Here is a 15596-nt window from a genome sequence, read left to right as displayed (position 1 = left end):
TTCATAATGAAGGACTTTAGTATTAGGTTTGCTGTTTATTTTACTTCTGATAACAAAAATGTTTATGGTAGAAAAATTAGGAAATAACAAAAGTATATAAAGAAAGAATATAATTCACTTATGATTCCCTCCCCTGTTCAGAGATACTACTCTCAGTATTTTGCTGTGTTTTCTTCTGTTCAAATAAAAAATTAAGATCATACCTTATATGTAGTTTTATATCTTCATTCTCACTTAGCTTTATAAACCATGAGTTTTTTAATGTAAATTTGTATTATCAAGACCATAATTTTGATGGCTACATATTTCAGCTTGAGAATGATTATTTAATCTTTCCTGTTAGGAAAATGCACCTTCTACTGTACTCTCATCAACATTATTATTTTAAATTTCCAGTTAAAATATGATACTCTTTTGTTATGATTATTTGATTCCTAGCTTGTTTGAATATTGTTTGTTATAGCTTGGAGTATAGCTTATTTTGTTGTTTGTTAATCCTTTGCTTTTTTCTTTTCTGTTTTCATACCATCTGTTCATTTTTCTAATAGTGTGAAGATTTTTTTCTCACCAAGGTATAAAAACTTTCTTTATATTGATACCAACTCTTTTTCCTTCAAAAGCTTACAAATTACTTTGTTCTAGTGTTTTGTTTCCCTTTTAACTTTATTTGTGGCCCTCCCTTGTCACCACATTGAAGATTTTGTTTCAGAGTACACACAGTCAGTTTTTTCTTTGTGTCTCCTTTCATGTCCTTTCCAAACAGAAGATCATATTAAACTATATTTTCTTCTAATCATATGGGGGCATTTACAATGAAAAGAATATTTTAAAACTCTCATCAAACATATCAACAGTTTGAAATGTGTGATGAATTACTATGCAGTAAGTATAGCAGAAATACCTAGCATGTTGCTGAGCCCATAAACATTTGCTTTCATGTATGTTTTTGAGACCAAAATTAACCAAAATATGAATTCATATGTCATTATTTGTGTAAGCAATTTTTAAAATTTCACTCTGAAAATTGCTCTCTATTATTATTCATGGCTCCAAGGTCACTAAATAACTCTGATTATATGCAGCTTTTATCTTTTCTTCACAGGAAATCCATTCTCCAACAGTGAAAGTTACTACATATCCTCAAACCACTATAAGGCGATATATAGTGCAAAATCCTGAACAGGTAAACTATATCATGCAAACTCTTATCCCAACCTGTAATTCCTCAGAAGTTGATAACTTAAACAAGAAGGATGAGTTAGTTACTAGATTCCTAAAATCAGATTGTTGGGCTTTCTTTCAGTTATAATTTCTAATTATTATTATAAACAATCCATCATTAGTTCCAGACAACCATTTGCCTCAGAGATGCAACAGTTCCAAATAGCATGGAAATTCTTGGGTTATAAAGTTTTCTGCTTCTATATTCTATATTATTGTATTACTAAGGGTTTTTGTGCACTTTGAACCAAAGTAAAAAGGGATGAAATGGTTCACAGGCTTCATATAAAACTATCACCGGTTGCATTGGGGGTTGCAGTATTTAGTCTAATTAGATTTGCCATTGAGATATTTGCTAGGAAGAAGAAAATGAAAATTCAAAAATTCAAAAATATCTCCATGTGTTTGTTTTTTATGGTGTATGAACTTTTGTGCCTAGCAATGAGGTCTTCTGAAAATTACATTATTATATTTTCTATAAAGATATATAACCTTATATTATACAAACTAGGATATTATTTTCAGTCTCATTTTGAGGAGAAAATTAAGGAAAAAAATTTCCCCACAGTAACAAACCTTGCTCAACACACACACAGACACACACAGCCTTACTTTAGCTGCAACAGGGAGTTCTACTATAGAGTTATAAGGGCATAAGGTTCACATTAGAAACAGAGTGACCCAGATAATACTGTAGGAGTTTTTTGCTTTTCTCTTTATTTTCCTACTACTGTGGGAAATAATTCTCTCACAAAATAAAACTGATCATTTGCTTCAGCTGTGGAAAGCAAGGGGTTAAATCAAGGTAATACAGTTGGTACTAGTCTAGTTGGGAGGGGAGAATGTACTACTCTTCTGCTTGTTTCTATCTCCTCTCTTCTTTATTCATTTAAAAATCATCTTTTCATGTCTCTTTAGCTAGACAGATTGTTAGTTGTGCATGTGTGTTTGTGTGAGTCTACCAGCATACAGGCTTTGGAAGGGGTGACTGTTTTGGATATTTGCTTGAGTTTTCAAATATCTATGTAAATATCAAGAGAGAATGTGATTACAGTAAAGCATCTGCTTTCTCATTTTGCAGAATCAAGTGTTTAAGCAACAAATCTGAAAAATATGTGTGGGGAAAGGAGGGTCTTGGAGATTAGACTGTGCTTCTTTCTACAAATTGGCCAATCACTTTACGCTTTCCTCTTTTTCCTCTCTATTTTCTTTTCACAAACAAACTGGGTAATATGCATACTTCGATGCATATTATACTTGATATCCCTGGTTCTCAAAGAATTAGTTCTAGATAGCACTTTTTTTTTTCATGATGTGAGATTTGTTGTGTTTGCCTAAGACATAGCCACAGAGAGGTTTTAAATATTGAATCATTTGAATTCCAACGCTCTTTGCCAGCAATTCTTATGTGACTCTGAATGTATTCTTGTTCTTTAAAGAATTAATATTTATTGGCTATACATTCCATGCTCTGCAATTTACATATTTTATCCCATTTGGTCATAAAAAAGTGAGAAGACAGAAGCAGAGAGGTTGACGGTTATTTGGTGAATTTTTATCAGTTGCCTAGTATGTACCAACAATTGCCCCAAGCCCTGGAGATAGAGCAGCGAACAAAACAAGGTCTCGACCTTCTTAGAACTAAAGTTCTTAACTGGACCCAAACCATTAGTTAGAGAACAGCAGAATTGCAACTGAAATTGAACAATGAAGATGTAGGAAAGGAAACCTAGATGTCCATCAACAGATAAATGGATAAGAAAGCTGTGGTACATATACACAATGCAGTATTACTCAGCCATTAAAAAGAACACATTTGACTCAGTTCTAATAAGGTGGATGAAACTGGAGCTGATTATACAGAGTGAAGTAAGCCAGATAGAAAAATGCCAATACAGTATACTAATGCATATATATGGAATTTAGAAAGATAGTAATGATAACCCTGTATGCAAGACAGCAAAAGAGACACAGATGTATAGAACAGTCTTTTGGACTCTGTGGGAGAGGGAGAGGGTGGGATGATTTGAGAGAATGGCATTGAAACATGTATAATATCATATAAAAAACAAATCGCCAGTCTAGATTCGATGTAGGGTGCAGGATGCTTGGGGCTGGTGCACAGGGATGACCCGGAGGGATGGTGTCGGGGGGTAGGTGGGAGGAGGGTCCAGGATTGGGAACATGTGTACACCCGTGGCAGATTCATGTTGATGTGTGGCAAAGCCAATACAATATTGTAAAGTAAAATAATAATAATAAATAAATTTTTTAAAAAGATAAAAGAAAATACAAAGAAACATTTGCAAATTAAAGACCGTTGATGATCTAAGTGAATTAAGATTCAGAGACCCACACATGTACCATCTCCCTCCCCCATCTTCCCCAGCTACAGCATAATCAAAAAAGCAGATAAATTCAAAGAATGTATGCAAGTGCATATTTGTAACATGAAGCCTGCCTCTCATTATGGTTGTGTTCAACTGTAAAGAAGTAAATAGTTGCTCAGGGAGAAGATACAGCAGCAGGTTAAATAAAAATGTTCATTTTAGTTTTAACTCTTTCCATTATTGAGAGATAAAAAAATTTTAATCCCCATACTTTGTATACAAAAATAATCTAACTGGTTTTGCAGAGCAGCGTGAAAATCCTGTCTAGATATATTTTATTTATCTAAGTATATACTTTTTTGTTTGTTCTTTTAAATTCCTTCAGGAGAAGATTCTTGCTTAATTACAATATTTATAATGATCTGAGCCTCTTAAATGGCAACTTCATTCTCTTTCACCTTCTGGTTTGTCTAATTTTTACTTCTTTTCCCTGTAATTAAACTGATATCAATTGGTTGTCTCATAAGTTCCTTTTAATTCTGTTCAGCCTTTTTATTTTTGATTGTACCTGATCTTTCTTATTTTCCATTTCTTGTCATTTTAGTCAAGCGATTTATCTATTCTGGTATATATCATGACTCAGAAATGGGGGGATATGTTTGTTCTGTCAGTATATAGAATCCAATTGATGTTAATCAATTTCATTAATTTTCCACTTGCAGAGCTCCTACTGTGGGAAAGGTTTATATAGACTTCAAATTGGAAAATACAAGGAAATAAAACATTGTTCCTGAACAAAAGACACTTACATTTCCTCTCAGAAAGGGACTAAGATATGTCCATATACAACTCCATAAAGTATATGGTGGGGTGTATGATAGATTCCATGAGAGAAATACAAATGACGTCTTATTGAAGTTCAGAGGCTGGAGGTAATATTTGTTTGGGGGGAGTCAGAGAAGGGTTTATTGTGGTATTTATGGAATTATTACAATGAGCATTATTATTAGTATCATTTTACTATATGGAAACAAAGGCTTAAGTAAATGTGACTTGCTTAGGTCTTCTGACTAAATATCTTTTCTGATAGTTATACTCAAGGCAGTTTTGATAACTGATACTGGATTTGGGATTAAAAGAAGAAAGTCAAATATGACAAGTTTTTCAGTCTGAGACACTGGGAACATGGTAGCCCAGTTAAAAAGTAAGAAGTATGGGAGAGGAGAATCTGGTTTGGAAAAAGGGAAGATTGTCAGCTCTGTTTGGACTAGAAGCATTTGAGGTGCATGCCAGGGAAGATGCCCAACAGACAGTTAAAAAGTGACTTGAGAAAGGTCACATTTGTGATAGAGACATAGGAGTTATTCCTCTTAAAGTTGCCTTCATAGCTATGGGAATAAGTGATATCAATGAGGGGTAATAGAAAGGGTTGAGGTCAGAACCTAAAATGTCTACTCTAAAGGAACAGAAGGAAGGAGACACTTTCACAGGCAGAGAAGCTGTCAGAGAAGAATGTGAACTCTGAATAATTGAAACAAATAGAGTAAATGAGTGGTCGACCATCTCAAATGACCAAAGGACCAAGAAGGGTGAAGCTTGAAAATAGAGTATGACCATTAAGAAAGTAATGGTGATGTTTTGAGAGAGCAGTTTTGGTACATATATGGAGGCAAGGTCGAGATGCAAAATGTTAGTGGGTGAGTAAATCAGGAAATGGAGATAATAAGTGAGGTTACTTTCCTAAAAAGGATATTGGTCAAAGTAAGAGACAAGATGGTAGCTAAAGGAGTAAATATAATCTTGGAGACCTAAGAGATTTATAGACAGAAAGAAATAACTAATAGGAAGGAAAAGTAAAGATGCAACAGAAAAAGGGAAGAAAGGTGATACAATTCTGGGAGAGTCAAGATTGGATAGGATTCCAGGTACAGATAGAGAAGTGACTTTCAGATAAAAGAGGCATATGTTATTACATAAGGAGCAGAAACAGATTTTGAAGTGGGGCAGAAAATGGAGGAATTTCACTGGATATGTTGCAGGAAGGGGGACCCCTTCCAGGGCCTGAAACTGGGCTCTTGTCTAACACTTGGAAATAAATTGTCCAAGGAGACACATGTGCTGACAAAGCAAGACATTTTATTGGGAAAGGGCACCCAGGTAGAAAGCAGGAGAACCCAGAAGAACAGCTCTGCCACGTGGCTCACAGTCTCGGGTTTTATGATGATGGGATTAGTTTCCTGGTTGTCTTTAGCCCATCATTCTAACTCTGAGTCCTTCCTGGTGATGCAGCTAAGATGGATGCCAGCAAGAAGGATTCTGGGAGCTGGTCGGACATGTTTTGTCTCCTATTGACCTTTTCCGAATTCTTACAGTTGGTGGTGGCTTATTAGCTACATGTTCGTTACCAGGACCTCCTGTCGTAAAACAGCTCATGCAAATGGTTACTATGGTGCCTGGCCAGGGTGGGCGGTTTCAGTGTGCTTCCCCTAACAGATAGATTGTCTTGGTTTTCTCAGTGAGTATAAGGAGAATGAAGGAACATGAACATGAGGCACTGAGGAAAAGAAAATGATTTGTAACCATAGTTACAGAGAACTTAGTGAATACAAGTATGGCCATGAATATTGGAGAGCCTTTTAAATTGGATAACTTTGTACTGAGCCACATCAGCAAACCTTTTTTAAAATGTTCACCAGCAAGGTTTGATGGCCTGGGAACAGTAAAGTAGATGCTGGGGATTATGTACTTTGTTAGATGTGAGAACTATTCTCAGAGGTTCTAAAAGTAACAATTAAATTATAAGATCAGCCATCTTTGAAAACACCTGTTAATTTTTCAGGTGGATTTGACACCAATTCAAATGTACAGGTAGGAAAAAAAAAGCTGCCCAAATAGTAAAACTATTAGCTCATCTGTTAAAAATCCAAGACTTTTGATTAATTTTGCATACCTGTTTTATGCAAAGTGATTTATCCATGTTAATATTTGGTTTTTCTGATAGATTGGGACTTCTCAGGTGGCTCTGTGGGAAAGAATCTATCTGCTTGCCAATGCAGGAGCTGAGGAGATGCAGCTTAGATCCCTGGGTCGGGAAGATCCCCTGGAGAAGAAAATGGCAACCACTCCAGTATCACTGCTAGGTTAAATCCCATGGTCAGAGGAGACTGGCAGGCTACAGTCCATGGGATCACAGAGTCAGAAATGACTGAACATGCATGCACATACTCTGATTGATTTGACGAAAATATATTTCCAAAAATTTAGAAGTTTTTCTTTCAGTATGTCATTTAAAATAAGTCCAACTCACAGTTTAGGGAGACTCAACACTGCTAGCACCCAAGTCATTTTTCTTCTTAAAAAATAATAATGGCTCAGCTTTCAGAGTAAATTTTAGTTCACAGAGAAGAAAATTTATAATTTTGCTAAATTTCCCCCTTTTAGCAGATGCTTATATTCTTAAGATAGAAGTTCATATCATCCCTTTTCATCTAATCATTTGTTCATTCACTATAGGGTATTCAAGATGGATAAAGTTCCTACCCTCAACAAGCTTACTTTGTATATTTTTAAACTTGATATCCTAGAAAAGTTCTATCAAGATTCTCATAAATTATTTTAAAATTCAATATTGATTTCAAATATTACTGTATTAATCAAAATCAATGCTTTTGTACATTGCAATGACTGATTAAAGGTAATTTAGCACACATTATTTTGTTTAGCATAAAGTACCCTGCATTACGATCCCTATGGAAAAGGGACTGAGCCTCAGAGAAGGTAATGTAGGTAATAGAAGCAGAGCTGAATACATGTTTTATTAGTCCAGAATTTTTTCTATTATACTTTGAAAGCGAAAGTGTGAAAGTGTTAGTCACTTAGTCACATCCAACTCTTTGCAAAAAGAGCCTGCTAGGCTTCTCTACCCATGGAATTCTCCAGGCAAGAATACTGGAGTGGGTTGCCATTCCCTTCTCCAGGGGGTCTTCCCAACCCAGGGATTGAACCCGGGTCTCCTGCATTGTAGGCAGATTCTTTACAGTCTGAGCTACCAGGGATATTTTCACTAATTTTAATAATCAAATCCAATAGATTTGTAGTAGTTCAAATCCAACCTACTTTGTAATTCTTGACCTCCATGAAGCATTTATACCTTCACTCACCTTACTGATTCTTGAAAACTTCTCTTCTTTTGACTATATGGCATTTTTTACTTATGATTCTCATACTTCTGAAGATTTGTCTAGTTCTGTCCTTGATATTCTTTTGCCTTCTCAGAAATTGCATGGTTTTAACTACAACTTCTATGCATATGATTCTGAAATCTAGAACAGTAGTCATGAAATCCCCACCCAGTTCCAGACATGTGTTTTCAACTGTGTGCTGTAAAAAAGTCTTTTTACTAGTTATTCGCAGTAAGTTAACGTGTGTTTGGGCTTCCCCTGTGGCTCAGAGGTAAAAAAAATCTGCCTACAATGCAGGAAACGCAGGTTTGATCCCTGAGTTGGGAAGATCCCCTGGAAGAGGGCATGCATGGCAACCCACTCCAGTACTCTTACCTGGAGAATTGGACAGGACCGAAGCGACTTAGCACGCACGCGCATATGAGGAATACAAACATGAATCAGACCTAGATTCTTACCTGGAGCACGTAAAACTCCATATGTCTCCACATTTACTGTTTGTTGTTGTTGTTGTTGTTGTTGTTGTTGTTGTTGAGACTGTTGGCCATATAGTAGATTCCTCAGGTTCAAGATCTCGGAGTCATGGTTGAAAAGTACTGTACTTATGTAGGATAATTTTCTAACTGATATCTTTACCTGTATTCTTTCCATTTACCAATTACTCTTTCTAAAGTGGACTTATGTCTGACTCTGTGCGACCCCATAGACGGCAGCCCACTAGGCTCCTCTGTCCCTGGGATTCCCCAGGCAAGAATACTGGAGTGGGTTGCCATTTCCTTCTCCTGTTCAAATCACAGCCCTGTTTAAAAACATTTAAAGGTATCTCACTGTTTGCAGAACCATGCTTCATCTGCCAAGTATATCCCCTACATGTAAATTTACACTTTTCCAACCTTGGTGTCTTGACTTACTCTGTTATCTTCATTTCAAATACCATTTTCTTTCATCTCCTTATATTCAAAGCCCACCTAAACCTTCTCTCAAATGCTGTCTGATCCAAATAACCACTACCAGATGCAACTTGATTTTTCTTCTCCTGAATTCCATCCCATATTATTTATCTGTACTTTTTATTGTCACTTGTCTCTTTTTACCTTATATTATAAATATTTGTGCTCACATATTATCTAGACCAGGGATTAGCAAACTTTTCCTGTAAAAGGCCATAGAGTATGTATTCCAGGCTTTGTTGCCCACATAGGGTCTTGGTCTTCTTTCTTTTTACTCATAGTCGTTTAAAATATAAATAACATTTTTAACTTACATGCATGCACTCTAAGTTACTTCTGTCGTGTCTGACTCTTTGCACCTCCATGGACTGTCACCCACCAGGCTCCATGGGAATCTCTAGGCAAGAATGCTGGAGTGGGTTGTCATTCTTTTCTCTTGGGGATATCTCCAACCAAGAGATCAAATCTGGGTCTCCTGCATTGTAGGCAGATTCTTTATCATCTGAGCCACCAGGGAAGCCCATTACAAATATAGGCTGCTGGCTATAGTATGAACCCTGATCAATATTCAATCCTCCTAGCAATAATCTAACTTTGATTCATTCCTTATAATACTTAGCAAAGTATATTGTGCAGAGTAAGCTCTGAAACATGTGTTACATGAATGTAAACATGTGTTATGTGTATTACCAAAGAGGTTTTTTTGTTTGTTTTACAAAAAACAAACACAAAATAGTTCCTAGGGTAATTTTTAAAAATATATCCATTTTTCAGTTCAGTTCAGTTCAGTTCAGTTACTCAGTCATGTCTGACTCTTTGCAACCCCATGAATTGCAGCACTCCAGGCCTCCCTGTCCATCACCAACTCCTGTAGTTCACCCAAACTCATGTCCATCGAGTCGGTGATGCTATCCAGCCATCTCATCCTCTGTTACCTTCGCCTCATACCCCCAATCCCTCCCAGCATCAGAGTCTTTTTCAATAAGTCAACTCTTCACATGGCCAAAGTATTGGAGTTTCAGCTTTAGCATCAGTCCTTCCAAAGAACACCCAGACTGATCTCCTTTAGGATGGACTGGTTGGATCTCCCTGCAGTCCGAGGAACTCTCAAGACTCTTCTCCAACACCACAGTTCAAAAGCATCAATTCTTCGGTGCTCAGCTTTCTTCACAGTCCAACTTTCACATCCGTACATGATCACTGGAAAAATCATAGCCTTGACTACATGGACCTTGGTTGGCAAAGTAATGTCTCTGCTTTTTAATATACTGTCTATGTTGATCATAACTTTCTTTCCAAGGAGTAAGTGTCTTTTCATTTCATGGCTGCAATCACCATCTGCAGTGATTTTAGAGCACCCCCGCCCCCCCAAAATAAAGTCTGACACTGTTCCCACTATTTCCCAATCTATTTCCCATGAAGTGATGGGACCAAATGTCATGATCTTAGTTTTCTCAATGTTGAGCTTTAAGCCAAATTTTCTCTCCTCTTTCACTTTCATCAAGAGGCTTTTTAGTTCCTCTTCACTTTTTGCCATTAGGGTGGTGTCATCTGCATATCTGAGGTTATTGATATTTCTCCCAGCAATCTTGATTCCAGCTTGCGCTTCTTCCAGCCCAGCGTTTCTCATGATGTACTCTGCATATGTTGGCAATTTGATCTCTGGTTCCTCTGCCTTTTCTAAAACCAGCTTGAACATCAGGGAGTTCACGGTTCACATATTGGTGAAGCCTGACTTGGAGAATTTTGAGCATTACTTTGCTAGCATGTGAGATGAGTGCAATTGTGTGGTAGTTTGACCATTCTTTGGCATTACCTTTCTTTGGGATTGGAACGAAAACTGACCTTTTCCAGTCCTGTGGCCACTGCTGAGTTTCCCAAATTTGCTGGCATATTAAGTGCAGCACTTTCACAGCATCATCTTTCAGGATTTGAAATAGCTCAACAGGAATTCCATCACCTCCACTAGCTTTGTTTGTAGTGATGCTTTCTAAGGCCCACTTGACTTCACATTCCAGGATGTCTGGCTCTAGGTAAGTGATCACACCATTGTGATTATCTTGGTCGTGAAGATCTTTTTTGTACAGTTCTTCTGTGTATTCTTGCCACCTCTTCTTAATATCTTCTGCTTCTGTTAGGTCCATACCATTTCTGTCCTTTATCGAGCCCATCTTTGCAAGAAATGTTCCCTTGGTATCTCTCATTTTCTTGAAGAGATCTCTAGTCTTTCCCATTCCATTGTTTTCCTCTATTTCTTTGCATTGATCACTGAGGAAGGCTTTCTTATCTCCCTTTGCTATTCTTTGAAACTCTGCATTCAGATGCTTATATCTTTCCTTTTCTCCTTTGCTTTTCACTTCTCTTCTTTTCACAGCTATTTGTAAGGCCTCCCCAGACAGCCATTTTGCGTTTTTGCATTTCTTTTCCATGGGGATGGTCTTGATCCCTGTCTCCTGTACAATGTCACGAACCTCCATCCCTAGTTCATCAGGCACTCTATCTATCAGATCTAGGCCCTTAAATCTATTTCTCACTTCCACTGTATAATCATAAGGGATTTGATTTAGGTCATACCTGAATGGTCTAGCAGTTTTCCCTGCTTTCTTCAATTTAAGTCTGAATTTGGCAATATGGAGTTCATGATCTGAGCCAGTCAGCTCCTGGTCGTTTTTGCTGACTGCATATAGCTTCTCCATCTTTGGCGACAAAGAATATAATCAATCTGATTTCGGTGTTGACCATTTGGTGATGTCCATGTGTAGAGTCTTTTCTTGTGTTTTTGGAAGAGGGTGTTTGCTATAACCAATGCATTCTTTTGGCAAAACTCTATTAGCCTTTGCCCTGCTTCATTCCATATTCCAAGGCTAAATTTTCCTGTTACCCCAGGTGTTTCTTGACTTCCTACTTTTGCATTCCAGTCCCGTATAAAGAAAAGGACATTTTTTTGGGTGTTAGTTCTAAAAGGTCTTTTCGGTCTTCATAAAACCGTTCAACTTCAGTTTCTTCAGCATTACTGGTTGGGGCATAGACTTGGATTACTGTGATACTGAATGGTTTGCCTTGAAAATAGAGATCATTCTGTAATTTTTGAGACTGCATCCAAGTACTGCATTTCAGACTCTTTTGTTGACCATGATGGCTACTCCTTTTCTTCTAAGGGATTCCTGCCCACAGTAGTAGATATAACGGTCATCTGAGTTATATTCATCCATTCCAGTCCCTTTTAGTTCGCTGATTCCTAGAATGGTGATGTTCACTCTTGCCATCTCCTGTTAGACTACTTCCAATCTGCCTTGATTCATGGATCTAACATTCCAGGTTCCTATGCAATATTGCTCTTTACAGCATCAGACCTTGCTTCTATCACCAGTCACATCCACAGCTGGGTATTGTTTTTGCTTTGGTTCCATCCCTTCATTCTTTCTGGAGTTATTTTTCCACTGATCTCCAGTAGCATATTGGGCACCTACTGACCTGTGGAGTTCCTCTTTCAGTACCCTATCTTTTTGCCTTTTCATACTGTTCACGGGGTTCTCAAGGCAAGAATACTGAAGTGGTTTGCCATTCCCTTCTCCAGTTGACCACATTCTGTCATAGCTCTCCACCATGACCTACCCGTCCTGGGTGGCCCCACACAGCTTGGCTTAGTTTCATTGAGTTAGACAAGGCTGTGTGGTCCATGTGATTAGACTGACTAGTTTTCTGTTATTATGGTTTGTGTGTCTGCCGTCTGATGCCTCTTGCAGCATCTTGGACATGGGATATCTCTTCATGGCTGCTCCAGCAAAGTACAGCTGCTGGTCCTTACCTTGGACAAGGGGTATCTCCTCACAGCCACCCCTCTGGCCCTCCTGCACCAGCTGTGTCGGACCATATCCATTTTTTTATTTAATAATATCCATTTTTAGATTTAATAATTCATTAGTTAGCCAAAATGAATCACTTATGTTTGTTTTGCCAAAGTATCTCAGGAACATTTAGTTAGAGCACTCTTTATCCAAACTTGAATACAAGAAATATATATTTTGGGTTCAGGAGTGCCTTGCTTCTCAATAACCAGAATAACCAGTATTTTAGTTCAATTGTTCTAAAAATTTTTTAAGTAGCCGACTACAAAAATGCAATCATAATTTGTTGATTTTGAAATGGTCCTAAACACATTAACTGGTAATAGTTTAGCCAATCCCCTTCTATACTTTTCCTCTGTATTGCAAAAAAAAAAAAAAAAGAAGAAGAAGAAGAATGCAATTTTTGGTTTGTAACAAAATAACCACACTCACCCATCCCCCCATATAAATGAAAAGTCATGAAAACCAAAAGAAAAGAGAGGCGTATAGTACACATTACAATTATTTTGGACTCCTGGTCTGATTTTTATTAGCCCTTCCCTGGTTTCTTTCAGATCTTGGACATGTCACCAGCCATTATTTCATTGCCTGACACATTGTAATCATAAGAAAGAATTGTATACTGCACTTCATTTCAAGGGCACCCAGATTGAATTACAAAAAAAAAAAAAATCTTTAATATAGGCTCAGTGGTACCAAATTATGTTTATTTTACATTTCCCCAATGATAGTTTCACATCAAAAGAAACTTTCCAGTAAACCCAGTTTAGGTGTGGTTGACCTCATGCCTGTCTACCTCTATAGGAAACATTATATTTCTCCTTAGGAACAGAAAAAAGTCTTTCCCACCCCTTTCTAATTTCCCCCAAACACTGTTAGGGTTAGTAAAATGTAGTGGGAAATACAGATTATTCTGTTTGAGAAAATATATTATTTTTATTAATGCATCCTTATATTTCTCAGAACTTTATTGGGATGTCATTTCCTTTTTCCTAATGTCTGCCACTACCTCAGTGTTTATTGGAGAATGCATATTTGCTTAAGTTCAATTTCCTCCAAAAAGCTAACTTGCAAAGCAAAATGCAACTTTTACTGTCTTTGTAGGAACCTCTGTCACCATTCCTAAGAGGAGGCCATTTCTTTCCAGGAAATAATGTTATTTATGAAAAAACCATAAGAAAAGTGGAGAAACTAAATATGGATCAGGTATGTGAAATTTGTTTTAAGGTTTATAAGTGTATGCTTTTGAATTATAAATATTTTAATAGAGTTAAAATGACATTCAATTTTCAAGTGTCAGGTGAGACCACTATGAGTCATAATAATACTTCTTTATATTTACAGCACTTCATATCATCCTTAACAATTTCATTTAGATTTCTTCATTTGAAGTATTGTCCCCATTTTACTGAAAGAGAAATTGAAATGAAGAGATGCCCAGTCATGGAGAAAATTAATGGTAGAATCTGAACTTAATATAGATATCTCAGTGTTTTGTACATTTCTTTTAAACTAAGCTCACAAAAATAATAGTTTAAAACATTGTAATTTTTTCTTAATTAATTTAATATGAAATGAATTTCTAAATGAACACTATGAGCAGATGGGCAAAATACTCTATACTGTAAAAGATCTAGAAAATGAAATCTTGAAGTCAGGTTTTTGAAATTCCATTAAGCTTAGCTGAGACCATGTACAGAGTACAAAACTACAGCAGGGTGATGGTAATTCCATGACATTTAGAGCTCCTCCCTCCTTGTGCCTTTCCATCCTTCAAACAGAGTTGTTACTGAAACCAGTAGACGTTTCACATTGACATGCTCAATGGGTACAAGCATGCTCAGGCCAGACAAAGCCTGGGATTTATCTCTTGAACTACATTAGTGCAATAGCTTCTTAAGCCTTCGGTAGCAAAGTACTACAATCTGAGTGGCTTGAAACAACAGAAATTTATTGTCTCACAGTTCTGGAGGCCAGAACTATGAAATAACCATATTGGAAGGGCCATGCCTCCTCTAAAACCTCTATGGAAGGAACTCTTCCCTTCCTATCTCCTAGTTTCTGGTGGCCTCAGGCTTGTAAATGCATGATTTTAATTCTCCATTGTCACATAGCCTCCTTCCTGCGTGTCTTCATGTGGTCTTCCCTCTGTGCATGTTTGTCTCTGTGTCCAAATTTCCCCTTTTCATGAGGACACCATTCATTCTTGATTAAGATTTATTCTAATAACCTCATTTTAACTTGATTACCTCTGTAAAGACCCTGTTTCCAAGTAAGTTCACATTCTGAAGTAGTGGGAGTACTGGGAGTTAGGACTTAAGTGATTTGGGGGGGGGGAGGTGTAATTCAACCTAGAACAGATAGTTAAATACTATCAAACGAATTTTGATCACAAAATCATTTTTTCTCATATGCAAATGAAACATTAAAACATACTAAATTCTCCTTTTTCATTTTTCTTGGCATGAGAACATATCTTATTTTTATTAGTATTTATGGGCAGTTGTTACCCAGTTCATTGGAACTAATATATTATTTACTCATTTGATACCCAGTAATAACGAAATAGAGTAAGCTCTCAGAATCATAAACATCCAAATCTTTTAAGATTCTGGTCTGCTTCAAAAATTGGATATAGTCTGAAGGAGTTAGTATACTACATATTAAACACATATTTTCCAGTTTCTGTACATTATGATACAAAATAGAAAAACTTCATGAAATGTCAGTTTTTCAAAAGACACTTTCTTCAAGCTACTAGGTTATAACATCTGTCCTTTATCTAACTGAACTCCCAAAACAGTAAGCTTGACAGTTTTAAATAGTAAGGAATTTTTGAGATACATCATTTCACACTGCTTCCAACTTCTTGTTTCAAAGAGAGCAAACAGCTTTCTAAATCTTGGCCCTAGGAAAATATTGAATATCCTGTACATTATTGTTGCTACATATTTGTAACAATTAAAGATGTTTTCAGTGAACATTGCTGCTATTTACTATAATATCAATAGCTAAATTACTATTAACTTGACTATTTACTTTTATATGTCCACTATTCTTATTAAT

General features: G+C 36.7%; 1 protein-coding gene across 2 annotated transcripts in view; it reads left to right on the top strand.

The window, feature by feature from the left end:
• Positions 1 to 15596, top strand: part of POF1B (POF1B actin binding protein) — a 99472-nt gene that overhangs the window by 33521 nt on the left and 50355 nt on the right. The window contains exons 4-6 of one of the 2 annotated variants that reach the window (XM_060407529.1): positions 549 to 572; positions 1103 to 1183; positions 13635 to 13736. In XM_060407529.1, the coding sequence (XP_060263512.1) occupies positions 549 to 572; positions 1103 to 1183; positions 13635 to 13736 (207 nt within the window). The remainder of the gene's footprint in view (positions 1 to 548; positions 573 to 1102; positions 1184 to 13634; positions 13737 to 15596) is intronic. The other variant, XM_004022231.5, reaches the window with a different exon arrangement.

This window comes from Ovis aries, chromosome X (genome assembly GCF_016772045.2).
Source record: "Ovis aries strain OAR_USU_Benz2616 breed Rambouillet chromosome X, ARS-UI_Ramb_v3.0, whole genome shotgun sequence".
NCBI lineage: Eukaryota > Metazoa > Chordata > Mammalia > Artiodactyla > Bovidae > Ovis > Ovis aries.
This window is presented reverse-complemented; position numbering and strand designations above follow the sequence as displayed.